Raw genomic sequence first — 25359 nt, 5'->3', positions numbered from 1 at the left:
AAGATAAGTTTCGGCCGTTCCTACCTCCGACGTTCATTCGTACATCCTACCTGGCACGTTGACAGTCTCGGGAGTGCGCATCAGTCTCAGTCGGCGCCCTGATATCGAATCGACGAGTGTTTGTGAAACCGCCGTGCAAGCTTGCAAGATTTCACGAGAGATTCACCGTTCATTAAATACCGGGAAGACAGAAAGACGATTGGGAAAGATGTGCGAGCTAAATAATTTGGACGAATGTTACGGAGTAGCTGAAGAATTGGTCTTGTACGCAGGAAAGGTGCGTTATTATTTCGAAGAACGATAAGTGAATATTGCAACATTTCACGTTGCGAGATAGCGCGATAGCTAGATAACTGCCAAGTCACAAGTGCGAGATGTTTATACGATTAATTTCAATCTGGTTAATATTTGATTTGTAAACATTTCGATATAAGAGAATCAAATTATCAGATACGACTTTCAAGAGCTTTAATATATTAAACGTAATTTATTTCAGTTATAAATCTTCTAATTCTATATAAAATTATATCTGTCACTATTATGACAAATGAGTTTGAGATTAAAACTTAATTATTAAATTTATTAAATTAATTTATATTAATCATTTATTTAGCAATTTATTAAATTTATAATGTACGTTTAAAAGGCATATAGACTGTCAAATTATTTTCGATTAATTTCGTGATTTTATTTCTTTTTTCGTGCCTCATAGATAAAAATTTAATGTATTATCGGCTTTAATGTATTATCTGAGCTTTTCTTATTGTTAGCAAAAATATTGGATAATAATAAGTTTGAGTTATAAGCGAATAGAAAAGTAAAACTTATATCCCAAAATAACAAAATTTATATTCTTAGCTAATTTTTCCGATACACTGCACTTTATTTGAACTTATCTGATACGCTTTTATAAATTCATAAATTAAAGCTTTATCATAAAAACATGCGGCAAAATAAATTTCAAATTGACTATATTTCTTATTAAAAAGACTCTTGATGGAATGTCCATAAATAATTAATGAATTTCTCCGATTAAAAAAAAATGTTAACCCTAGTACTGCTATTGTGCTTTTTTTATAAATGAACTTTCACTTAAGTGCTAATTCAAGTATTTGCTATTAGACAAATTGTTTAACATTAACATTCATTTATTAAAATAATGTTAGCTCAATTATGTTAACACCTTGCAACCTATAAGTAGACATAAAAAAGTGTAAAAAAAATTCTTATGATGTAGATGAATTTTCACGCAGAGTAATATTAATGTAAAAAAATTCGAAGAACCAAAGGAAAATCGCTCAAATAACAAAGTAATTGGGAAGTCCCTTTCTCGATCGTGAAGAAACTCAGTGACGTGTTCTGTATTAGAAAGTCGAAATTCTTGTCTTATTTAATCTTGAAATGCTACTCTTCTGAATAGCATTTCAAGATAAAAAAAAAGACAAGAATTTATACGAAACCTATTGAATGAGAATTTCACCTTTTGTATAGGTAATAGAAGATGGTATCAGTAGCAGAAAGAATGTCAAGAGCAAGGGGATTGACTGGGATCTTGTCACAGAATACGACCGCAAAATAGAAGATAAATTAATAAAACAATTGTCGATAAAGTTTCCATCGCACAAGTAAGTGATCGTGATTAAAAGACAGTCAGCCACATAATAACGAGGCCAATAACGAGACGGCTGTAACGAGATTCAATTTTTTTAGATTTATCGGAGAAGAAACGGCAGCGAAGGAAGGCTGTCTACCGCAGCTGACCAATGATCCTACGTGGATAATAGACCCGATAGACGGTACCACCAATTTCGTACACCGCTTTCCACATACGTGCATCTCTTTGGCGTTTCTAGTGAACAAGAAGGTGGAAATCGGGATAATATACAATCCCCTTATGAGGCAATTCTTTTCGGCGAGGAGGCACTGCGGTGCCTTCCTCAATGGGAAGCCCATCAAAACCTCCGACATCAAAGGTAAGTCGTTCTACAAACTTAAGATATTTTCATATTAGAAGCACGCATACACTAGCATGTAATAACATAGAAACACACGAATAGAATTTTCACGTATTGCTATACCATGGTGACCTTGCTGAAAATGAGTGTAAGAAATACATCGTTTTACGGTCCAGTGGAAGGTTATCTAATATCTATTAAAACCACAGAGAGCTATATGAACATCAGTTAATATTACGACCTTCGTAAGGCAATTACTTTCAAACGTCGGACAGCTACAATGTGTCTATTTGCTTTGCCCGCCCAAATGATTATTCCATTTTAATACATAAGGTGCTTAAAAAAAAAATATGTATAATTACATACATATCTATGTTCTTTCCAGACATATCGCAATCATTGGTGGCCATGGAACCATGGCTCGCAAAGGATCCTCAGCATTTAGTCAGCGTCTATAGCAGAATGCACGCTTTAGTACAAGGAACTCATGGGTAATATATTTTTTTTAATTTAAAAATAACTATTTTTAACATTTCAAACGTACGTTAAATGTAAGTGTCAATTAGCTCAAAAATTATCAAAAATGACAACAATTTGTTTCTCTTTCAGAATAAGATCACTAGGAACAGCAGCGCTTACATTGTGCTACGTAGCAATGGGAGCTGTGGAGGCATATCATATCGAAGGTATCGATGCCTGGGACGTTGCAGCAGGGAAATTAATAATCGAAGAAGCAGGTGGAGTTGTGATAGACACCGCTGGTAAATATTACTCTTTCGTCATTTGCACGTAATCTCAACAATTATTACGAATTTATTTTTCCGATTATTCCCTGACTTCGAAACTCGCTATCTTATATTTCATTATATATATGAAAAAAAATTCGATTAAATACCGAAAATCTGTCTATTTACAGGGGGAGAACTGGATCTGATGATTCCAAGGGTCATAGCGGCATGTAATCAGCAAATTGCACAACAACTTGTGGATCTTGTTAAGAAAGCCGACTCCGAGATACTTAACAAAAACTTAAATTGATTATATTGATGTAGTGTACATTATATGTCTCATTATATAACAACACACACACTGCATATAATATATACATATGTATATATACATATATATATATATATATTATAAGCAGACTTAAAAATACAGTATTACTAAATGTGGCTTAAAAGCTGCATTAGATTTACAAAATTTAAAAGACTACAATCCAGGACTGATATATCTTGTACCTCTTTTCTGCACTGATAGTTATTGTATATTTCAATAGTTGCATTAGTATTATTAAATGTTCATAGTATTGATAATAAATAAATATATCATATTTATACCAGACTGATTTTCGATATTTAACTCAATCGATCAAAACCGATCAAACAAAGAGACTTCCCTTCTCGCTTATCTCACAATCTATGCCTGTACATGCACAATTATAAAATAATAAGGCATAACTCTAATGGGCTTTTTATAATAAACCGTTAGCAATGAATCAGAAGTCAGGAGCAAATTGAGTTAGTAAAGTGTCATAACGTAATAACAAATTAGTAATTAGTGACTGTGTGGAGATGGCCAAATTCCATTTTTTATGATTTAAAAGTTACCAGTTAACCAGTTTCTAACTTCTGATCTATTAGTATCGACTTATTGTAGACAACCCATAAGAAAATAGCATAGATACAGGACGTTTTCCAGCAAGAAACAGAGATGACACAAAGCAACACAGTGAATAGTTTCATTCTTGTTTAACATTGCCAAAATTGGCAAACAGCAAGAATATAATGATTCGTTATGTTACATTCTGTCATTTATGCCCTTTCCATTTAGTGACACAAGTTGGAATAAATGTCATTCTGTCTTCTTGGCCGTGTCGCAACTCGCATGAGAACAAAGGTCACAAAAAAAAAGAAGAAAAGGAAGAAGTCATCGTGTCTTCATTACTTATTACATACCAAGAAGGCATGAAATGACATTTATGACTGCGTCCACTAAACGAAAAGCACTCAACGTCCCCAGATAACAGCTGATACGTCCGTCATACCTGTGGACCCATGTTAGGTGGCATCTGCTGTGGATGGGGTGGATAACCCTGCTGTTGCTGGGGTGGCGGTTGCTGCGGCGGTTGGGACATGGGCGGCCCACCCGGTGGTCCACCTTGATAGCCCTGCGTCGGGCTGTGAGGATGATGCTGCGGCGGTCCCATCGGGCTGCCCTGCGCGTTAGACGGGGACGGCGCCTGCTGCGGAGGCCCCATGGGGCTAGGCGCTTGCGGTGGTGGCATGGGCGAGGACTGCGGCGACGGGCTCGCCATATTATTACGTTCGAAAGATTCCAGTTTATCTGATTTCACTTCCTGAAAGTCGCAACAGAATGCAAACGTGAGAAGACAGCATTAAATTCTGTCCATCTACGACAATAACATGAGAAACATGTGTGACCTCCCACAATCATTGTGCCTCTCTTAACAAACGCGTAAGAAATGCAGCTTGATTCAACTTCAAACGTACTTAAACGGAGAGTAATCTTTCGCTTGAAAGCTACCAGGTCGCCCAAGAGAGTTTTTGCATCCTCCGGGGGAGGCCTTAGAGCAGAACAGTCCACCTCTCTCTTTCCTTCTCTCTCTCTCTCTTTCTCACCTCTTGACGTCGAAGGCGGACTGTTCTCTGAACTCGGAAAGTCGAACGGGGCACCGCGCTCGAGAGCACACCGCGCCGACGAAACGAGCACGACGGTTTCGCGGGACGGAGGCGAAGCCGTGTGAGGAGCAAACCGGAGCAGCGGAGCCGAAGCGCGGTGTGTTGCTCTTGCGATGCGTTGTACCCCGTCGCGGGTCGCGCCGAACGGTGGTGCCGCCCGCCCTCGGGGGCCGCTACGTACCGTATCCGGCGTTCACGTTATCGCGGCGGACGCGCCGCGCTCATCTCCAACGTGTGGCACCGCACGCGCGAACTTCCTGTCAGAGATACGCGGAACACGCAGAACAACGGCGCTTACGCTGTGCCGTACGACTCCGAAAAACGCACGCCATCCGCCATATTTCCACTCTCCTCGGGCTCGCTCGCTCGCTCGTGTTAGAGGTGAGGTTCGGCCGACCAATGGCCGAACATGGCGTTCGCGTCGCTTCCGCAGAGCGTGCCACAGGAGTTTGCCCGATGGGTCGAACGAGAATGCCAGCCGAGAGTAACGGAACGAGAAGTGCACGCGCGATGCTCGGTGTATCGTACGTACGCGAGATTTTTCAGCGGGACGGCGTTGAACCGCATTGTCGAGCGACCGGCGTGTTGATGATCTTCCCTGATCCGCGGGGTAATTACGGTTAGGAACGACTGATTCGATCTCAGGACTCTCTCAAGTTGCGATATTAATATTTAATCGATTTGAATCGAATGACAATTAATTCAATAATTCAAGGGAAAAAATCGAATTAACACTCGACCGTTAATTCATTGATCGTTTGTATTTGATTGATTCCATCGACCACGCGTGCGTGTACAAGAAAAGTGGTCAATGTGTTCTTTCCCGCCTTGAAAACGTATACCTACTTCCGAGCGTCAAGCGCATCGCATCTAGTTTATTCATACATCATGATTGTTGTCCGACAGCGAGCTGGGAAAATTGTTTTCGAACTGTCAAATAGAATAAAGAAATAATCAAACTGTCATCGACAGACAGACATCTTCTGAAGCAACGCTGTCGGCCAGTGTCGACGCTCGACGGTCGAACTCAACAGTCATGAAGCGCGAATATCTAGATGCGAATTATAAATCTGTTCGATCTGTTATGCCGCGTGCACTTGTTGCTCTATTTTAGATTTCTGATTGGACGAGGAGAGCATGTGTCTGAATTAATTTAATCGCTCTCGGAGCAAACCCGCTCCGTCCAAAAACGCTATCAAATCTTCGCTTTCTCTCTCTCTCTCTCTCTCTAACGTCCGAACGTGTAATTATCTCGCTTTAAAGTGCAGAAATTTTTGAGGATTTCAAACAGAGTACAGAATCTGACCAGATCTTTCATATTGGATTGCAAATTATATATATTTTCTGCACTTCAAATAAAATAAGTGTGTAAATGTTGAAGAGAAAGAAAGAAAACATGAAACACACAGAAAATTCAGCTACAAAGACTGAAAATGTAGCTGATAAGTGTATGTGCAGTAAGGTTTCTTTCGCGTTTGCTCCTCCATCAATCTTTTTCAGTTCGAACCAGCCACTTTTGTCTTTCAAATATCACACTACGGCCGCGTTCAAGCACTTCGAGCTAGCGTTAACAGTATGTATGTATGTACTACACCTATATGTGTTTCGAACTACAAAAGCCTGTGCTCCCGGCTTAACGCTCGCAACGTTTGCGAGCATTACTTGTCCTTGTTTAACGTTTGGTAAACAACAAGGATGAAATGATTCCAAGAGCGTTGCGAGCGTTAAATAGAACGCACCCCTTGCGTACATACACAAGGAGATATTAGAAGGAAAAAGAGGTAAAACTGAAAATGTAAAAAATACATATGTTTACAATAAATTAGAATAGCTTCAAAATTTGTAACTCTTTTTTCATCTTTCTTTTTCTCCGTTTAACGCCCAATTATAATGTCCGTTTTATCTTAAGTGTAGAAAATAATAGTGCAGCTGCAAAAAGAACAAGTTCAATATTTTGTAGGTTATAACACAGTGGAGAGATGGCTTTAATGAGCGAGCTCGGCGGACTATCAACTCGATTGTTGAAAAACAAAGCGTGCCTGTACGCCGCGGTGAGATGCTACTCCGACACGCGTAAGTAACTGTCTTTTCAACGTTCTTTTCAACTTGGTCGTCATCGCGTTTCATACAAACAGATTTGCTGCTTCACCGAGTACTGCGATGAGGTTAGGATTACTACTGGCTGTCATTATATAATTAAATTATTATTTGTATCACATTCAGTAAGGGACACAGAGTAAGACCCGATCTAAAGAATTAGCATCGAAGGAACACGCGTACAAGCACGTGTGGGAGATCGAACGATTTATCTTGTAATTGGTGTGATGCTGAAAACCTGACCGAAAGTTCCTTATCGTTTGCCATTAGCGTTGCCGTGGAACTACATCTGGAAACCGCAAAAGTACGACGAAAAGAATCATGACAAGATTGCCGAGAAGTATCATTTACATCCGAAGGAGTATAAACCCTGTCAGGATCCCGAGCGATGTTTGGGTGACTATCCAGAGCTGCCCATGGTAGGACCGGCCGCTAAAGATCCGTATTATCCTTACGACATACCGGTGTTCAGGAAGAATTATCATGAGACGGTGAGTTCACGGAGTTGGTACGAGAGGCTTCTGAAATTCGTCACGATGATCTCACGGTATCCCCTCTGTATCCTCCTTCCAGCTGCACCCCAATTTCGAAATTATGGGCGAGGATCGTTTCAGCTACGGCTACAAGTACAGAATTGATCCGCGTCTCGCAACCGGAATATTTGTTTTAACCATGCTCACTTTGGCGACGATCACTTACTTTGCGGCACCTTATCCGACCGTTCATCCGAGGGTCAGTACTACAAACAGCATTTTCGGTGTCAGCGGTTACAGTTCAGTGGTTGGTTTAAATTAGATATCTCACGATTGTATATTTTTTTTTTTAGATGGAGAGGCAGTTTCCAAAACAGGGTGTACTACACTATACATTTGAGCCAGCAGAGTGAAACTAGGACGAATAGCCTTGAATAAATATAATAGATTTATATGAAAAATACAGCAGATGTCTGATGTAATGTACGAGTGTATGAGTTGTAATATACGAATAGTATTTATCGAGGTATTTATGTTACAACGCATGTCTTTCTCTTCTTTCGTTATAATGTTTCTGGCATTTGAATTTTTCGTTACTCGTTATAACTTCGGTTTCTCTCTTCTTTCTCTATTTGTACTATAGTTTTCAATCTATGTTTCATGAAGAAGCAATAAATTTGCTACTTGATATCTTATCAAAATCAAGCCATAGATTTTAATTTGATCCCAATTTCATAATATTAATATTTAAATATAAGCTGTTGATATTTTCTAATTTCTGATATTTCCAACTAAAAATTGAAGAGCTTATAATCCAGCTGTGATAAAATAATATTTAAAAAAAATTCTTAAAAAAAATCAATTTCTTCAAATAAAATACTTAACAATTCAATATTCTACTATCATAACTATTGTTCTTCATAAACATTACACATTAGGCGAGCATCAAACATATAAGCAAAATGTAAAGCCTTTGATCATTAACGTGTCGATTCCTTTCTATTGAAGGCAAACGGAAACGCAGCTGGCTACAAAAACTGCGGAAGTACCATCGACTAACACATTTTTATTTCACTTCTTCGTACATTCATTACAAAGAAAGCAATAACATTTGACCCAAAACTCTTTACGCATACAAATCGTCCGTTAATACAAAGGAAGGAGGAAAAATATATATATATATATATATTTTTATATATATATATCCGCGTAAGGGTATACAAGTTTTCGCGAAAGTGACGATTGAACATTGATTGCGCCGACATGGAAAGATCGCCCGGAATACAAATTCCGTATCCGTCGTATCCCGTGACGCGTTGTCGCGTACACGGATGTGTGTGGACCGTACTAAAAAATACAGATAGAAAAATATGACGATAGGCTACGGAATAAAGTTGTATATACGATGAAAACGCGTGTGTGTGAGCACGATGATTGTACAAACGGGCGACGTTTCACCCGTCGATCACCCGTGTGTGTGTGTGTTTTGTGTGTGTGTGTGCTCAGTTAAAACCTGTTACATCGTTACAGCGTAGTCAAGAGGGACGTCGCGGTGACACTTAGTAATATCACGTACTTACAAATGATATGCTTCTTAATCAATTGTCCGTTTCTATTTTTTCCTCGATATAATTGTATGTACCTCACCGTTAAATGGTGCACACTTTCGTGAAGATCCCTACGAACGATACACATATATATTCCGTAAAATATTGAATGATGCCCGCCTTTCCCCTCGAGGAACACGGTCTAAACGGTCTAAAAAGTACGTCCTGTACGCTTCTTGACAGATAATACGAATATTGAATACACGCGTTATTACACGAGTGTATTAAGATCGATCGGGAAACGCGTCGCGGTACACGGATGTGCATTTTAATAAAAGTCCCGAGAGTTGCTGTCCCATTGTCGCGATTGTTGCGAAATAGCTGCTACTCGTAACGCACAGAGCCCGAAGGGAGTTTCCTGTTTAAATGCAGCGAGATATTGCTTATATTCAAAATGTGAGCGCTCGAAACACATCGATTTTTATACCGCTATACTTTCTCTTTCGTTTCTCTTTTTTACGTTCAGATTAAATTGCTAATTTTTTTTTTTTTATTGACTATTGTTCCACAGAGACGCCCGGATACTGGACGCAAACACAGATCTGTATCCTCCACGTTCGACCGTGTGCACACTTTGAAAAGCCGCTTCTTTCAAATTGCAGATTTATTTCGTAACTTTCAAACTAAAACACCTCTCAACGCAGTTAACAATCTTGATCGTTTGAAATGCGCGTAATTTGTTTTCTCTGCACTTTGCGTGTGTGTCTCGCTTTACAGGACGTTTCAGAAATAAGTGGCTAAATTTTAAGAGCGCACTATATTTGTGACAAGAGTAGAAAAAAATCAGATGAGAATGTGAGCCCGGGAAAGAAATCTTTCTTTCTAGAATCTTTTTCTTTAGCGTGCCATTTCAGATCTCCCTGACGTTGGCGATTTTAAAGGGAGCCGACTTGCCCATTAAAAGGCTATCCTAAGACTAGGAGTCTTTATTTTTATTGATTGCCCTTTACAGCGACATTCTGAGAAATAATCATAGTGGTTCCCCGTTGAATTCTCTAAAATACTTTAACGGCAGAAATTAATAAGGAACACTTCTTTAAAGAAACGTGTTAGAAATAACATTCTTCTGCAGAAATGTATGCTTCTCGCACCAACGTCTCATAGATTTTATCACTCAAAATATTTTAAAAATTTCGCATTTTATCACACAAAATGACAATATGATTTCAGAGAAATTTTCACAGCAGCATCAAGAACATCATTAAACGAAAAACGATTTCATAAAAATCTAAAAAATTTAAACCTCGGGAACACATGCAGATCATATAATTAATCTCCGTTTGCCAATTCACTAATTGAGGTAATTATTATTAAGAACTTTTACTGTAAATGTTTAAAACAGAAAAAAAGCATTTTTTAGTTCATGTTTATATGATTTTTTCATTCTTAGCAAGTAGAATACTAAAATTTGGTCATCTATTTTTGAAACATCCTATGTGTGTGTATATATAATATATAAAACAGAAAAATTTATATTACGATCGTTATCGTGCTTGCTATTACGCGGCGTAAGCAAAACTGAATCAATTTCTAGATCATTAAAGTTTTTTTTAGACAGTATCTAATTAATACACACATCTTACACTCGCTCTTTCTTTTTCGTCCCCCTATTTAATATTTATCGTTCTATAAGTAGTGTTTTACGGATATGTCGTCTTTGTCACTGCGGCAATAAATATTACGAAATGTAAATCAACGAGAAAGCGTCGATACGTACTCTTAATGTATGCGTGATACTTCCTAAATATTTACCGTGAGATCTACGCGAGTGCAAAGTTTTACATACATGTAATCTTTCGACGAAGGACTTGGTAAAACACATCGATAGCGATTATTACTTGTTTCGGTTTACTTATTCGGTATTCACGCTACGGACGAAGACCGGCGCGAAACCGACGTGACGGTTTGCGCGAGTTCCTCGTACTCTTATCGCTATTCCATTTCGACGGTACACGCAGAAAAAATCCATTCGTTCGGCGAGAGTTATTTGATTTGATTTCACCAGAGTTTCGAGCCGCGCGCAAAATTCACGCCCGGCCGAAGGGGGGGGGAGAAAGGGGAAGCCCGACGCGCGACACGGGAGGAAGGGCCAAACAATTCCGACGCAGGTCCGCGTTTTCCGAAACGTGGAAAAATCTCTAGTCTTTTTTTTCTTCTCTTTAGAACTTCGAACGCTGAAGTGTATACGTTTAAGATATTGACAACGCAATTTCGCATCGCGTATTGTTAGACTAGATTAACAACACATACGTATATATATATACACAATGCAATAAATATTGTACGATTGGGGATCCTCGAGAGTTCGCAAATAAGCCTCGCCTTAGAAGTCCGAGAGTATATATGCAATAAATTACACGATATTCGATTCGTAATCTTTAAAGTTAACAGCGATTGCTCTTTAGAGTCCATTTTTCCCGTTACAGACTGTTCCCCCGAAGCTAAGTGACATTCAGCAAACGATAGAAAAAAAAAAAAAAGAGTCACGTTACCCGCCTATCCTACCCTAAGTTTTATAGTTGTGTTAATCGAGCGCGACGAGGAAAGCAATTGCGGCAATTGTTTCTCCGTTCTTCTTAACAACTCAACTTCCTACTCGCGAAGCAGCTTAATTGGCCTATCTAAGTCGGTATATCGAGTTTAATTTCTTCGTTGCACATTCAATGGATCATCTCACTCGTATTTTGGTAATACAGTACTTAAAATTATATATTTACTTATACATATATTCGTAATGTAATATAGTAAAAGGGAAATTCTGCCGATAGTCGTGACAAAATCTTCGCGCGATTTATAGAAATTATGATACAGTCCGGAAATACGCATGATAGTCGTAGGAAGGCCTTTCCGACCATCGCCAGAGTTTCCAAAAATATCATACAAAATATAAACATCAGTTGTATATCGACATCGGAAGGTGAAGATGTCGTTGAAAGCCTACATGTAAAAATAGAGCTGCCTCAAGAAAATATAATCTGACAGAGATTGAAAAAAAGAAAGATAAAACAATTCGACTGCGTGATCGCTTGCCGTTTAATTCGCAATTAAAACGATATAAAAAAAAAATCATGCATGTGCGAACCTAACATGACATCACAATTCTCGATTCTCGATCAACTTAAGAATTACTAACGCCAATGCAATGCACTGTACATTTACAATTACCGATATAATGGTAGATACACGCGCGATAAATTCAATTATGTGTACAATAAAATTATTTACAGCGTTAATAGATCTCTGCTTACTTCCTACATCGAGTAAATCATTTGACTTCAGCTAAAAGGTGGACAAAACCATAAGACGCATACTGGCATTCACTCGCGCATAGTGTGAATCAAATATTTACGATATATATACATATATATATATATATATACATATATATACATATATATATATACCTATGTGGAAGTAATACTAGTATACATACTATCGCTGCTACAATGCATACGTGTTACATATTATGCATGTAGCTAATTATTTCCCCAAAAGATTCTACAAACGGTGGTTTTACAATAAATGACATAAATAAACAAACTTAATTAATAAACATTATATATACAATGTTGCTTACATTGCTTATTAGCCAATTTTATCACATTAGTTTTTAATCAAGAATTTCCTCCATACGCAGTTGCCATAAACATCAAGTAATGCAATTGTCAAGGATGAAGAGATCAGATTTTACCTTTCTATCTAAGTCTGCGGATGATAGTCTCTAGTTTTCTGTAGAATTCAACCTATTGAGACACTAACTTTTCATATATGGCAGCTTTGTAACTACTTTTTAAAATTTATCCTGGCAATTAACTTATCTGGATTGTTATTACCCGTGTTTTTGCACTAGAACGACATCAATTGTTAACTAAATGCTTAGGCCCTTTTTTTTGTTGCTGTAGGTATCACTAGGTGTTACAAATCTTGGTATTATACATGTGCGTATTCACATTAAAGATGAAGTTTGAGAATCAGTAAATTTTTTGTAACTTGTATACATTTACTCGCTATTATTTAAAAAAAAATTAAAAATAAAGTAAAATTTTGCTAAATGAATAAACTGAAAAACGATAAAAAGGTGAATTCATTCATTTTATCCACTCAAGACGAGGCACGCAAACTGCTAAATCATTATATGGCAACGTCTCTCACACTGCTGTATCTACGAGTAAAAGTTGTATCAATATACGTTAAATATTAGAACGAAATATAAAAGAATACAGTGTACTTTCAACGGCGATACAAATTAATCTGATTCTCCCCTTTTGATCTACGGAATGTATTATGTAAGAGTTAGAGTTTTGAAGAGGTTAGATTTTTTTATAAAATTAAAATACCGTCTATACAATGTGACAAGTTATCGAGTTCAAATCAAACTTTCATTCAATTTCCTTTCCGTTATATAGTTCATATTTAATTTAATCTAATTACGTGGTAAACCATGTGATTTAAAGCTGAAAGCTCGGAGACCTATTAACAAGTTGCCAACAAAAAAGTGTTTTCTCTATCATCATATACAATAGTATATGTAACAGTTGCGCTCAGTCGTGTACCATGTGTCCCGATACGCGCGCATCAGAGCGCAAACACGAGACTACAATGGCCCTACATTAATCAACGTAATTGGTGTTCATCCTTGTGTAATCAACAGCAGTTCTGTTGACGCTCGAAAATTTGCTTACCTACAATAAAGCTAGAAATGGACGTTCACATACATCTAAATAAATTAAAGAAGAAAAGAAAGGACACGTACTACTTTATACAATTCGCTAGCAAAGGCAAATAAATAAATTGTTCTTTGCGGTATCTAGAACAGCTAAAGATCGGGGTTTCCTTCATTTAACATTACGATAAACATCGTTACAGCTTGCGTTTAAGTATAGATTGCATATCCTCGTAGCAAATATGTTATATTGGCTTGCAGTAAATGGAAAGATTGCTTAAAATGCACTGGGATACATACTGATTGTGAGTTTATCTAACGTATCGAAATTTCTTTTCTCTAGTGGATCCGGGTTTTGGCGTTTTGATCTCTGATTGATGCTCGCAAACGTAATTATTTCAAAGTTAAGTAACGCGTAATGTTGTATTGAATGTGTTAAATAGGAAGAGTTCACAGTTTTGCATACTAAAATTTTCACGATTATAAGACACAACCTCACAGAGGCTGTCGAATGGGATAGACTCGCTAACCCTTTCACCGCTCCTAGAGCGTTCTTGTAAAAGAATTTCCCTCGCTTAATTTTTTTTTCTCGCAAAAATGTGTGTACCTACATAAATACGAACTTCCTAATTCACTGTTTCAGCCTTTCGACACGCAGGCAGTGAAAGGGTTAGGTATATTCTAGTTTTGCGGCTGTGCTTTCTTGCCACCACGTGGCTTGATGCTCTCGGATATCTGCCACATCGCCTCCTCACAGAGGAAATCGCTGAAGTTGTTGAAAAACGTCATAATGCGTTCGTGTTTCTTGAAAGAGTACGTGCTGTAAGATAATAATCACACATAAGCAATGATTTATGACATTATAAGATTTTTATCAAGGATTTGGTGTGAGCAAACATTTACCCTTTCTTAAATTTTTTCATATTTTCAACAATATTAAATTGTTGCCATCTCTTGGAGAAATTTATAGTGCCATCTGGTAATAAATCGCTATTTCCAATGTGCACAAACGTAAGATCTTGCAAAACGAGTCCGCTGAAACAAGGAAAACAATGCGTTGTCGTTGGTAGAAGAAATTAAAATTTCATATTTTTGAGCAACAATACTCAAGTTCTTACATGTAAGGAATACATGGCGGTTGCGTTTCTGCTAGAGCTTGCCTGTAAGCTCGGAAGCTGCTAGAGCTATCAATGAGAGCACAATATTCCTTGAGGCCCTCCGTGATATGCTTTTGCCATTCAAGTCTCCTAATGGGTGCACTATCCAATGCAGATAATAATGCGAGATAGCTATTGAAATTGTTAATCTTCCTAAGATGCTTCATTATTTTAATGAACTTCACGACGTATTTCTCCCTGTCTTTCGCCTCATTTTCTAATCGATGTTCTAATATTCTGGATCGTGCCCAGTATGACATTTTATTAAAATGTTCAGTAAATCTCGTGAGATTCGGACTTCTCTCTTCGTTCTGTTCTTGCGCCCAAATCAGCACCTCCGGAATTTCTATTTTCATAAACAAATCGGCATCAAGCAGCGTCATTTGCTCCGCAATCTGTTCGCTTTTAAAATCTAATAGGGAAGCTTGTTTCGTTGTTACACTTAGAGACGAGAGAATCGGTTGTGTTGCTTGTAATTGCTTCATAGTGTGCTTCTCTAAAATTTTAACTCGCAACGCTTTAGCCATAGTGAGATCCCCGCTGCACACTAATTGCTGTACAAATTCCATCAATGTTTGTAGAAGAGTGTCATCAAGATCAGATATTCTGTAAAATAGTTAATTATATTATAAATCGTAATCAAGATACGTAAAGATATAAGAAAGTGTAATTAATATAGATAAAAGTTTCTACTTACGTTAAATCACTAACGACTCTAACAAGTAAAGAAAATGCTTCACGCGCGGCTCTTTGTTTGACAACATCTGGAGAACATGAAAAACGTTGATGACGTCTATGAAGTTTACGAATTAGCTCTAATGGTTGCATGAAGGTTCGGTACGTCGTTAAAAATGCTTCTTGATACAGGAAATCTGCAAAAAGTGCCATTGTTTTTATTAAAATTTAGAATAAAATTCAATTCATTCATCTTCACCCATAATATTCATAATTTTTTATATGCAATATTATATTTTAAATATTTCATCAATTACCTGGTTCTTTTTCGTCTATGCAGCATAAAAAAAGATAAATAAATCTAATAAATACGTGTTCAGAAATTATTCTAACTTTTATAAAACTAAATTGCTCACTAAAATTCTAATTTTATGTATCTTACGTTTAATGAACTAAGAAAAAGTGTATACCATGTTTATTTGCTTTCGTCGCAAGAATTAATAATGCATCTGGATGTCCACCACGTATATCTGGACCTTCTTCATCTTGCTTTTTATATTCTAAATGTTTATTAATATCTAATTCGTCTAAAATGCTATCATCTTGATCGACATCTCGTAGCTCAAGAGTATTTTCATCAACTGATATGGAAGAAAGTGCATTACTAGCAGGTCTAGACGATGGTAACACTGTGTCCGTGATAACATTATTATTCTGTAATTAAACGATTACAATCGTATTAATACGCACTGACTAATTGTAGTTCCATAACGCAATAAAATTATTACATTAATGTTTACCAATTTTACGGGAGTGGAAGGTGTAACATCTTTCTTTTCATGTGCGTACGCTGGCTCCTCTGTTTTTAGAGGGGTTGATGTCACGAGAGGATCCGAGTTATGAATACTCTGCGTGCTAACGATCGGTTTTGGTGATACTGGTGGTGGCGTAATATTTGATTTAATGGAACGAGATCTCTTTGGTGGTAATGCCGGGGGCAGACTAGAATTATTTGTTGTCTCTACTAAACTCGGCGTCGTGGTCACAGAAAGGCTAGAAAAAAAAAAAATACGACTTTATGTGATGATTCTGTGACTCTTTAATAATTCAGTACTTGCCAAGAGTATCGTTATAATAAAAGCAAATAAAGATAATAAAAATGAATGTAACTAATATAGTAATACCTTGAGCTGTCATGTAGAGCAGTCACAGTGTGCGTCATAAAGGAACACGATTGGGTTGTGGTAAGGGACATCTCGTGCTGCTGCCATTCCGCTTGCATCGAATTGTAGGCTGCTACGGAATGACGTGTACCGAGACCAGAGATGAAATCATTGTTGCTGTGGGAGCAGTTTCCAAACATCTCCATGTATGCCATAACTGAAATACGTGAAAATGAGTGGATTAACGTGAATTTCATCAGAAAGGCTAACTGGTGTTATTATATAAATTATTCTGTATAAAAACTGAATTCTTTAAATGGCGTATAATACAGTCGAATGAATGCAAGCACGGTGTGTATCTTAAATAAAATATTAAAGCACGTGATGTGTGTGTGTGGATCGCAATGAAAACACTGATGCACAAACAAATCTTGTGTAATTGTTATTTCGATAAGCGACGTATAGAAATGAAAAAGTTAAACTCACTGGAATGAAAGTGGAATCTTTTGAACAACATTTTGCGTATTGCTGGTGTATATCAGCAACTTGTGCTATTGCAAAATGGAAATAAGTGCTCTGGTAATTGTAAACTTAAAAGTGTTATATAAGTTAAGAATGTTTCACATTAACAATTCTTATACTTTAGTATTCACTACATTCTTTAGTTTTAAGCCCGTTTGTCTTGGCGTAAGAACGGAAACTAAGCTTTAACAGCTGTTCAACAGCTGATGAAGCGCAGCTATTAACTGACTATTAGTCAGAAGGAGGTCAAATTAATTAAAAAAAAAAGATTACAACGCCTACGTCAGTTCGCCAGAACTGTCTTTCATTCGGGTTAATAAATTGTAGAAAACTTGTAAAATGTTTTATATTCTATATTTTAAATATAGAAAAATAACCTTTGTGAAAAATAACTCCTAGCATTCCCATAACTAAAGAAAAGTTCAACTATATGCCATAATTACGTGCTGATTTATTGCTAATTTATTGAAATATAAAATAGATAGTATTAATGTATATATGATATATGTATATATGATATACATGATATTGATGAATATAATATATATTATACATTATACCAATCAAAAATATGTTTTTAATTAGTACATAATAATCAGCATCATAGCAAGAACCTCCGTATTATTGTATGATGCAAATTAAAAATAAGCCACGAATAAGCTGCAATTATTAATTAAATTCCAAGCTCAATATCAAACAATGTCATATTCTAAAAATATTATAGATAAAAAAGGTAATAAAAAATAGTATAAAAATAGAAAACATGCCGCAAGAGAAGCCTGGAATTAAAAATCTGATATAAATGTGTGAAACATAGGATATTAACTTAGCGTGAAAATGTTTGCCGGGGGGATAGTTGAATTGTGTGGGCAGGATCCCACTTACCAGAATATGCCACTGATTGGAACACTGGGGGATACAAAACATTGCATCAGTTTTAACCTACTCAAAAGGTAATTTCGAATGTCTATATATTATTTTATTTGTGTATTACTTGCGTGTTGACTGATTTGTATTAATTATACATACATAAAGATCATTTAATTATTTTGCAAGATTATTACACTAGCTCGCGAGGAGTACTTGTTAATGTGGTATTTCTCAAAATTCGTGTATTTTAAAATTGACAGCGGAAAAGTAAAAACACTAACCATCAACACTATTAAATAATCTGCTGTTTTCTTTTATCTCATTGCAATACTGATAATTAAAAGGACTACTTACTGTGCCGCTTCTTTAGAGGCAGAGGGGGCGGTTTGTTGGCATCTGAACCATCTCCGTTACTAGTGTGTAAGGTGCACGTGGACAAATGCTCATTTTCTGGTACGTTGTCATACTGCGACGGCTGCCGTTCTTTTCTTCGCTTTGACCGCTTCTCTGGCAATGCTGGAGGCGCTCCATTGGAATCGGATGTAACTACCGAGTCCACTTCCTACACATAGATTCATCCAAATGATTAAATTATAAAAAAACAGATTAGAACATATAAAGTAAAAATAAGAATAAAACAAAAACATAAAACGTAATAACACCCATATTTACCGATTTTTCTAATAAAACTGGGTCCCCATTTCCAGACACGTTGGTCGTGCTAATAGTACTTTTTGAACTACTCATCGTTTTCTGTGTAAAAATAGAGCCGTTACTGTCCGAGGATAATTTGGTCTGGGAAAACGACTGTTGCTGTGCACTAAACGATTGAGAATTATAACTAATGCTGCTCTGCTGCGACGATCTCTTGGATGTCATGCTGGACGCGGTGGTATAACTTTGGGATGAACTTCGTTGAGAATGCATGGAAACAAAGCCTGATTCCTGCGTTTGCGTAGACAATCGTTCCATCTTTCCTTCTATACCTAAAACAAAATAAATTCGAAAGGTTATTCAAAATTATCTAAAAAAAAAAAAAAGAATTTTGAATGCACAAAATTTTGTCAAGTTTCTCTTACAAAAATACATTTTAACATTTTCCCAACTAAAACTAGATCTACGTGACATTTTACAAACAATAAAACCACTATGATGATGTGAAAAAGAAAAGAAAAGATTTCGCTTAATCTCGCTGCGCTTTGGGCGAAGATCTATACGATACTGTTTATTCACGCGGCTGGAAGGTCGATGCCGCCCACGCAACTTGTTCCACTAACTATTTTCAGAATTCTTGCGTAATTTTAGCCTCGCACTTTTCCTTTCCTTTTCTTTTCTAATGTTTATACATAATTGAAAATACTTGAATTAAAAGAATTTTGCAACTTAATAAATAAACGATAAATCATTTTAAACGTTTTTATTAATTTGTTACTGAAACATAAATTCTTAACTTGTTATTGCAACATATATGTGATTTTAATTATTAATTTACTAATATTATCGATTAATTAATCTTCTTCATAATTAAATTATTTATATTTGATTTAAAAAAATTACACACCAGTTAATGGATTAAGCATTTCTTGAGGTGTTTGTTGGCCTAGCAACATAGTACTCGGTATATTATTTTCAGAACCATCCCAGCAATTACAGTTTGAAGTACCATTAACTTGCATGCCTACAATAATACAGAATATACAATTATATATTTTGCAATCTATATTATCCAATATAAAAAAATAAACATTGACACAAACTCAGTTTAATACTAAAAATATATATAACAATAAAAATACACACACTCCTCTCAGGAAATGCTAATAATAGTTCTTATTTTATAAAAATGGCGTGAAAATTAATCATTTCACTATGAGCACAGTACACTATATATATCCAACGTTATACAAAACTCTTGAAATACCTTCATAGTTTATACTTAGCTTCATATACTTCATGCACTTATTAATAATTACGGTATTTAAAGCGTGAGAAACTCCCGGATCCATAATAATCGCGCGGATTTCTTTTTTTTTTTGTATTAATAAAATACTTAATTTTAATCACGGACAACAGAAACTCATTTGTACAGCTCGAACAAACGTTCGAGTGTAGACTGGCGTGAAAACTCAAGGCAAGTAGAATAAACTAAAATGCTGAGTAAGCGTCGACCATGGACCATTCATCTTACGCATATGGGAATGTATTTACAATTCTCTCATTAGTGCCACTCCAAACGTACACGTTATCCGCGGAAATGGAAACTAACGTATAATCGTGGAACAACTCGATAAATGATGATATATGTGTTAAAAGAATGCCTTTTTATGTTAAATAATATTATATGATTTTGTTATATTACGTAAAAAATGTTAACAATTAATTAACAATTAAATTATATTTAAACAATGCTATTAAAAATAAAATTTTAATGTAGAACCCTCAAACGATACTATTACGAATAAACATTTCAGTGTAAATTGGCCGAACGTTACCTTGGATGGTAGCCATAAGACTTAGGTCCATACTGTCGTTCAAAGATTCGTCATTTGGTCCCATTATAGCTCGAATCTCGTCCTCGTCTCGGGAATGATTCAGAGCCGAATCCAGACTGCCGGCCGACGCGCTCAGAAGAGATGACGAATCCTCTGGGGATCGACTTCGGAGGGATACCCTGTCGAGACTAGATGCCAGAAGACCTTCCGATTCGTCGAGCAGCTGCTGGGTCCTCGTCCTTCTCTTCGGCGGTAACGGAGGAGGTGTGCCAGAAGAGCTATTTTCCTCCGACAAACATACATTTGTTCTACAAGGGATCGAGCGTATCTACGTTCAACTTCACGTGACTCGACGACAAGCGATTTATTGTTCTCCTTCTTATAGCGAAACGAGTGTTACCTGTCAGGCAGCGGGGGTTTCGGGGGTGGACTAGAATCCCGTAGAATCGACTCGGAGCTGTGCGAGCTGCGAACCAAGCTACTGCTTGCTGCCGTTTGCTCCAAGATCTGCCGTTCTCTTGGTGTCAACGGTATATCCGGTAGAGAATTTCTTTGCGTTAATTCCGATCCGTACCCAGAAGTTCTATAATTTACCATGCACGTTACTGATTTTAACTTATTTTAAGCAAATCTTGTATCGATCATTCATATTTCATCCTCAAATTATTCAATTATCTCTATATAAAACAGCAAAAAAGATTATATGTGAAATTCAGTTTCAACATTAATGTGCACTTTATAATGCTCGTGAAAGCATATTTTATATCGAATAATAATTAATATTCAATCATATAATTCCTTGGTATCATAAAACCATATTAAGATTTCATATCACTATTAATGTTATAATTAGATTATTATTTTTCCAGCTCTGTTATAAATGCACATTCATACATATATATAATATTTTATACGTACTTTTAATATGATATTTTAATTTTGACGGCACAGCTTTTTTCTTGCTATTTCGAGATATATTGTACTAGAATTTCACTCGCTATATTACTGCAATTTACCTGTTATTATTTGTAGCAGACGGGGGTTTCTGCTTGTTAGCAATTTTCTCATGCGCCAGAGCTACTAGATTTTTCACCGCTTCCTCGACCAGTCCAATAACGTGCGTCACGTTTTCGGTGTCCAAGGCGGAAGATTGATCACCATGCAGTAGTACGTCGTCGCAGAGTTTCAGCAATTGCGCTAACGCTTGGTACACTTGATTCGTGGCAGATCCCAATGTGGAGCTGCAAGTGGCAGAATAAAGAATCAAGAGAGTGTGGAGATATAAATCGATTTCTACCTTGTACTGCAATTTAAATCTACATACTTCTTTTTCACCAGAAAATTGCAACGACACGCGACGTTCAAACAAATCACCTCCCCCACATATGTACAAAACATAATATCGATTGAATAGTATTGTTTAGTAAAATAAGTAAAATAAGAATTGAAATTAAGAAAATCATATAGAATTTATTAGGCAGCCGTGACCGTTAAAGGCGCTCTCGAAATTAATTGTGTAGATATTCATATATGCAGTCTAGTTTAAATTATAATTATTGTTTAAAATAAAATATAGGGATCGACTTTTTAAATATTGATCCAGTAAATTTTTCCTATATGATGTATACTCCTCCTATACATCGATTACTAGATAACGGGACTATTTCGCATGCAGGACAATCACCTGTTCTCGTAGAGCAGATATGATTTCAACGCGTTGTGTATCGTGGTAATGGTGTCGAGGACAATCGTGCCGTTCCCGGGCAGCATCTCGAGCTTCTTCTTGGATACGACATCCCGGAAGTGAAGCAACGCCAGTTGCACCTGCCGTACGTGGATGTGCAGATCGCGCAGGGGATTCTTATCCAGAGCGGCGTCGTTGGTGCCCGGGGGGGCGTTCTTGTCCCGCGGCGTACGCGGTGACGAGGGCGAGGCGGCCCTTGTGGCCGCCCCGCTGCCTCCGCCGCCACCGCCGCCGCTTCCGCTACCAGGAGAACGCATGTGGGAGAGCTTCTCTAGAAAGTCCTCCTTGAAGGAGCGTGCGCGACGCGCTAGTTTACCGCCGCGCGCCTTCCCGCCGAAGCGCTCCTCGACTTCTACAACAGAAAAAAAAAGTTCCATTTTAACATCAAAGAATCAGAAAATCACTGATTTTCCTTGATCTCCTTCTATGTATTTTATTTTTTTTTTTATTATTATTCTGCTCGCTTTTAACTTTATATTCCGAGAGAAGTCAATCATCGCAGAGAATTTTAAAGACTTGGAAGTTCCTATGAAAAAAAGATGTTTTTCTTAAATCAAACATTTTCTTAACACTTCCCGATATCTCAAGAGTTTTATCGAAAGTACTGAAACTCAAGTTGAGACTAACTGAAAACATTTAACAAGAAATAAGTACATTTTAACATAAAAAAAAATCCTCCTGCATTTCCTCCTATGCATTTCAATATGTTTTCCTCTTTTCGGAAATCAAACTATTGTATCTGTTAAGACTTATAAGATTCTCTGACCGCAATAAAAAAGTTATAATCAATTTCTACAATAAAAACGTAAAGTAAATATTCCGTATTTTTTAATTATTTTGTATATTTTTTAATTGTAAGATTTTTTGAAACGTCAGGAATACTAAAATTCTTTTAAATGGAAAGAGACAAGAACTCTATATCAAAATTTTGAAAATAAGTTGTAAATATCGCAATGATACCATTTATTTGTATATCACTTTGTCTGCAATTTGATAAGAGTATACAGGTATATCAAAATTAAAAATCATTTTATAGCGATTTTCTATGAGAATAATATTTCATATCACTGTTTAATGCGTAATTCGTGTTATCTTAGAGGCATGAGCCGAAGATAAAATATTAAAATATTTATGAGAGGACGTTTTCCCTATTTACTCTACTTATTTTCGAAATGTAATATGCACATGAGCTTTTTCCGTGAGATTAAACGCATCATGTGGACGAATGGGATTAAAATCTTGCAAACTTTTTTCGCCGATTATAACTTGACAATCTAGCGAGCTTTTAAAGCTCTTTAAAACCTTTTACGATAACTTTTATGTTATGAGTTACATAGAGCGTCTTTCCTTCTTTCGTTATGACAAACCTTAAAAAATTGTACCAAAGAATATGATATTCTTGTTTCACTACTAACAAAATCATGATATTTTCGAGAGAAAATAATTCTATAAATTTAATTAATAATTATTATTTTTAAAAGATTTTATTAATTTAAATATACTCTCATAATAATTTTCCTTTAATATATATATTATATTTTCATTGTTTATTGTAAAATTTGTTCAACTAAATCATCATTATGTAAATTTACACTTTATAATTTCATATACGTAAGATATAAAAATAATTAATACACATGTTTAAACATTCCTTACTAAAACTACTAATTAAGAGCGATAAGCTCTAATTAAGCAGATAAAGCGAACGGCTGAAATGATAGACGTTACGCGTTCGAAAATTATGCTTTTACTAAAATTACTATCTATATAATCCCTAGTGATATCTCTTGTTAATAAAATTATAATTCATTCACACCTAAAAAAGAAATTTCTCTTTTAATTTGTCTCATCCTGTTTTTATCGTTATTCAAACTTTTTCGCGACCGATGCTTTTTTCCGAATAATCCCGAGCAGAGAGATTTGTCACGGGGAGAAGTGTATACGTACACCACGATCACTGCACGTTGCAGGATCATTTATTGCGTGTCGATCGAATAGAGTGAGAACTGCGAGCGAAATTGGACGACACGCAGCTAAAAGCAATCCTGTCTCTATCCCTCGCGTGCTTTCCACTGTACGCAGACAATATTTTTCTGGACACACGGGGGTCCATGCACGTCGTCGTCGACTTCACCGCGGCTCGCAGTTATACTGTCAGCCCGTAGCACACGTGCGCGAGACGAACGGCCGCACTGCATACCGCCAGGCGCGGGCGGCTGCGGTGGGTTCCACTGGCCTTTTTCCACCGGAGTGCTAATGCCAGCCGTGCACTTGAATTAAAACGAAAACGGCGGCTGCGGTGCACCGGTGCGCCGGACGTGCAATGTGTCTGCGGTGTTATAGCTAGAGTCCTAAGTATCTGGGAAAACCTTTCTTCCCTTCGGACCACGCCGGCAAGAGCAAAGAGTAACTCGCTTTTCTCGCCCGCCGCCACGCCGCGGGTTGCCGCGTTCGTGAATCGACAATCAATAACGGGGTCCCTTGAGTCGTGCACATCGAGGATCGTAATGTGGGAGCTTTTAATTCTCTTTCGGACTTTAATGATTATCAAAGTAATCAATTTGATATTAATGAGTTTACAATTAGTGTGACAACATTAAAATAATAATCCATCAAATATGAGGAGATAGAAAAAAGATTCTGCGGAGATTTCGTTCTTACATTTCTTATCTAACTCTTTTACAGAGATCCTGGACTGACGGGATCGACTCGATATACACCTCTTTACCTGAACTGGGAATTATCGACAGATTCGAATTTTCTTCGAATTAGCTTTACAGAATTGAAAATGCTTTACATGTTTAAAGTACACATAAATAACGCGAATAAATCGAGGATATTCAACTCAAACTTAAGAACGAGAAAAATTAAAAAATTAAAATATATATTTATAATTTTTTTAAATTTTGATTCTCTTGAAAAAGGCATAAGTTGATCAATTCCGATTGATCTGTCCTTTTACCGCGATTTCGACTGTCACGTTCATATAAACGTGTAATATACATGTAAATTAATTATCAATACAAATTTAATTCCGAAACGATCGAGCTTTTTCGCTGACACGGGGAACATCGATATCACCTATCGATCCTCCAGTTTAGTTTAAATAATTTATTACAGCAATATTTTTCTGCGCTATCATCGCACCCGATGCATCGCGATACGTCGCCCCGGCTGCAAAGGCCATTTCGGCTGGCGCCGAAAGTAATGGAAGCGATAAACATCGTCAGAATGAACTT

At 36.7% G+C, this 25359-nt stretch overlaps 4 protein-coding genes across 8 annotated transcripts in view; 2 read left to right on the top strand and 2 right to left on the bottom strand.

The window, feature by feature from the left end:
* On the top strand, positions 1-3288 carry LOC105455574 (inositol monophosphatase 1-like). Its single transcript, XM_011698997.1, has 6 exons — positions 1-277; positions 1492-1625; positions 1711-1973; positions 2341-2446; positions 2565-2716; positions 2872-3288. Exons 1-6 carry the CDS (start codon positions 209-211, stop codon positions 2991-2993), a joined length of 846 nt encoding a protein of 281 aa, XP_011697299.1. The 5' UTR covers positions 1-208; the 3' UTR covers positions 2994-3288.
* Positions 1-5012, bottom strand: part of LOC105455575 (ATP-dependent helicase brm) — a 28608-nt gene extending 23596 nt beyond the window's left edge. For 3 of the 5 annotated variants that reach the window (XM_011698998.1, XM_011699001.1, XM_011699002.1), the window contains exons 1-2: positions 4839-5012; positions 4003-4314 (exon numbers count right to left, since the gene is read on the bottom strand). In XM_011698998.1, coding sequence (XP_011697300.1) covers positions 4003-4272 — 270 coding nt within the window. In that variant the 5' untranslated portion in view covers positions 4273-4314; positions 4839-5012. The other 2 variants (XM_011699003.1, XM_011698999.1) reach the window with 2 other exon arrangements.
* Positions 5013-6330: 1318 nt separating this feature from the next.
* Positions 6331-7930, top strand: LOC105455570. Its single transcript, XM_011698992.1, has 5 exons — positions 6331-6438; positions 6618-6730; positions 7025-7245; positions 7328-7486; positions 7581-7930. Exons 2-5 carry the CDS (start codon positions 6637-6639, stop codon positions 7638-7640), a joined length of 534 nt encoding a protein of 177 aa, XP_011697294.1. The 5' UTR covers positions 6331-6438; positions 6618-6636; the 3' UTR covers positions 7641-7930.
* Positions 7931-8273: 343 nt separating this feature from the next.
* LOC105455569 (guanine nucleotide-releasing factor 2) overlaps positions 8274-25359 on the bottom strand; it is a 58000-nt gene continuing 40914 nt past the window's right edge. The window contains exons 2-17 of the mRNA XM_011698990.1: positions 22061-22472; positions 21393-21617; positions 20777-20959; positions 20377-20654; positions 19446-19562; positions 18557-18870; positions 18239-18446; positions 17900-17923; positions 16514-16709; positions 16130-16382; positions 15800-16043; positions 15647-15661; positions 15352-15526; positions 14616-15260; positions 14401-14532; positions 8274-14317 (exon numbers count right to left, since the gene is read on the bottom strand). Of these exons, the coding sequence (XP_011697292.1) occupies positions 14179-14317; positions 14401-14532; positions 14616-15260; positions 15352-15526; positions 15647-15661; positions 15800-16043; positions 16130-16382; positions 16514-16709; positions 17900-17923; positions 18239-18446; positions 18557-18870; positions 19446-19562; positions 20377-20654; positions 20777-20959; positions 21393-21617; positions 22061-22472 (3560 nt within the window). The 3' untranslated portion in view covers positions 8274-14178. The remainder of the gene's footprint in view (positions 14318-14400; positions 14533-14615; positions 15261-15351; positions 15527-15646; positions 15662-15799; positions 16044-16129; positions 16383-16513; positions 16710-17899; positions 17924-18238; positions 18447-18556; positions 18871-19445; positions 19563-20376; positions 20655-20776; positions 20960-21392; positions 21618-22060; positions 22473-25359) is intronic.

This window comes from Wasmannia auropunctata, unplaced genomic scaffold (assembly GCF_000956235.1).
Source record: "Wasmannia auropunctata unplaced genomic scaffold, wasmannia.A_1.0 LD335898.1, whole genome shotgun sequence".
Taxonomy (NCBI): Eukaryota; Metazoa; Arthropoda; class Insecta; order Hymenoptera; family Formicidae; genus Wasmannia; species Wasmannia auropunctata.
Note: the sequence above shows the minus strand (reverse complement) of the source record. Positions and strands in the feature narration are given on the sequence as shown.

Bases quoted from the DNA above. Each gene is read 5' to 3' on its own strand.
- LOC105455574 (XM_011698997.1), top strand. From the start codon at position 209: ATGTGCGAGCTAAATAATTTGGACGAATGTTACGGAGTAGCTGAAGAA. The intron at 1,626-1,710 runs GTAAGTGATCGT...CAATTTTTTTAG, and splicing joins ATAAAGTTTCCATCGCACAA to ATTTATCGGAGAAGAAACGG. The intron at 1,974-2,340 runs GTAAGTCGTTCT...TGTTCTTTCCAG, and splicing joins CAAAACCTCCGACATCAAAG to ACATATCGCAATCATTGGTG.
- LOC105455570 (XM_011698992.1), top strand. From the start codon at position 6,637: ATGGCTTTAATGAGCGAGCTCGGCGGACTATCAACTCGATTGTTGAAA. The intron at 6,731-7,024 runs GTAAGTAACTGT...GTTTGCCATTAG, and splicing joins GAGATGCTACTCCGACACGC to CGTTGCCGTGGAACTACATC. The intron at 7,487-7,580 runs GTCAGTACTACA...TTTTTTTTTTAG, and splicing joins ATCCGACCGTTCATCCGAGG to ATGGAGAGGCAGTTTCCAAA.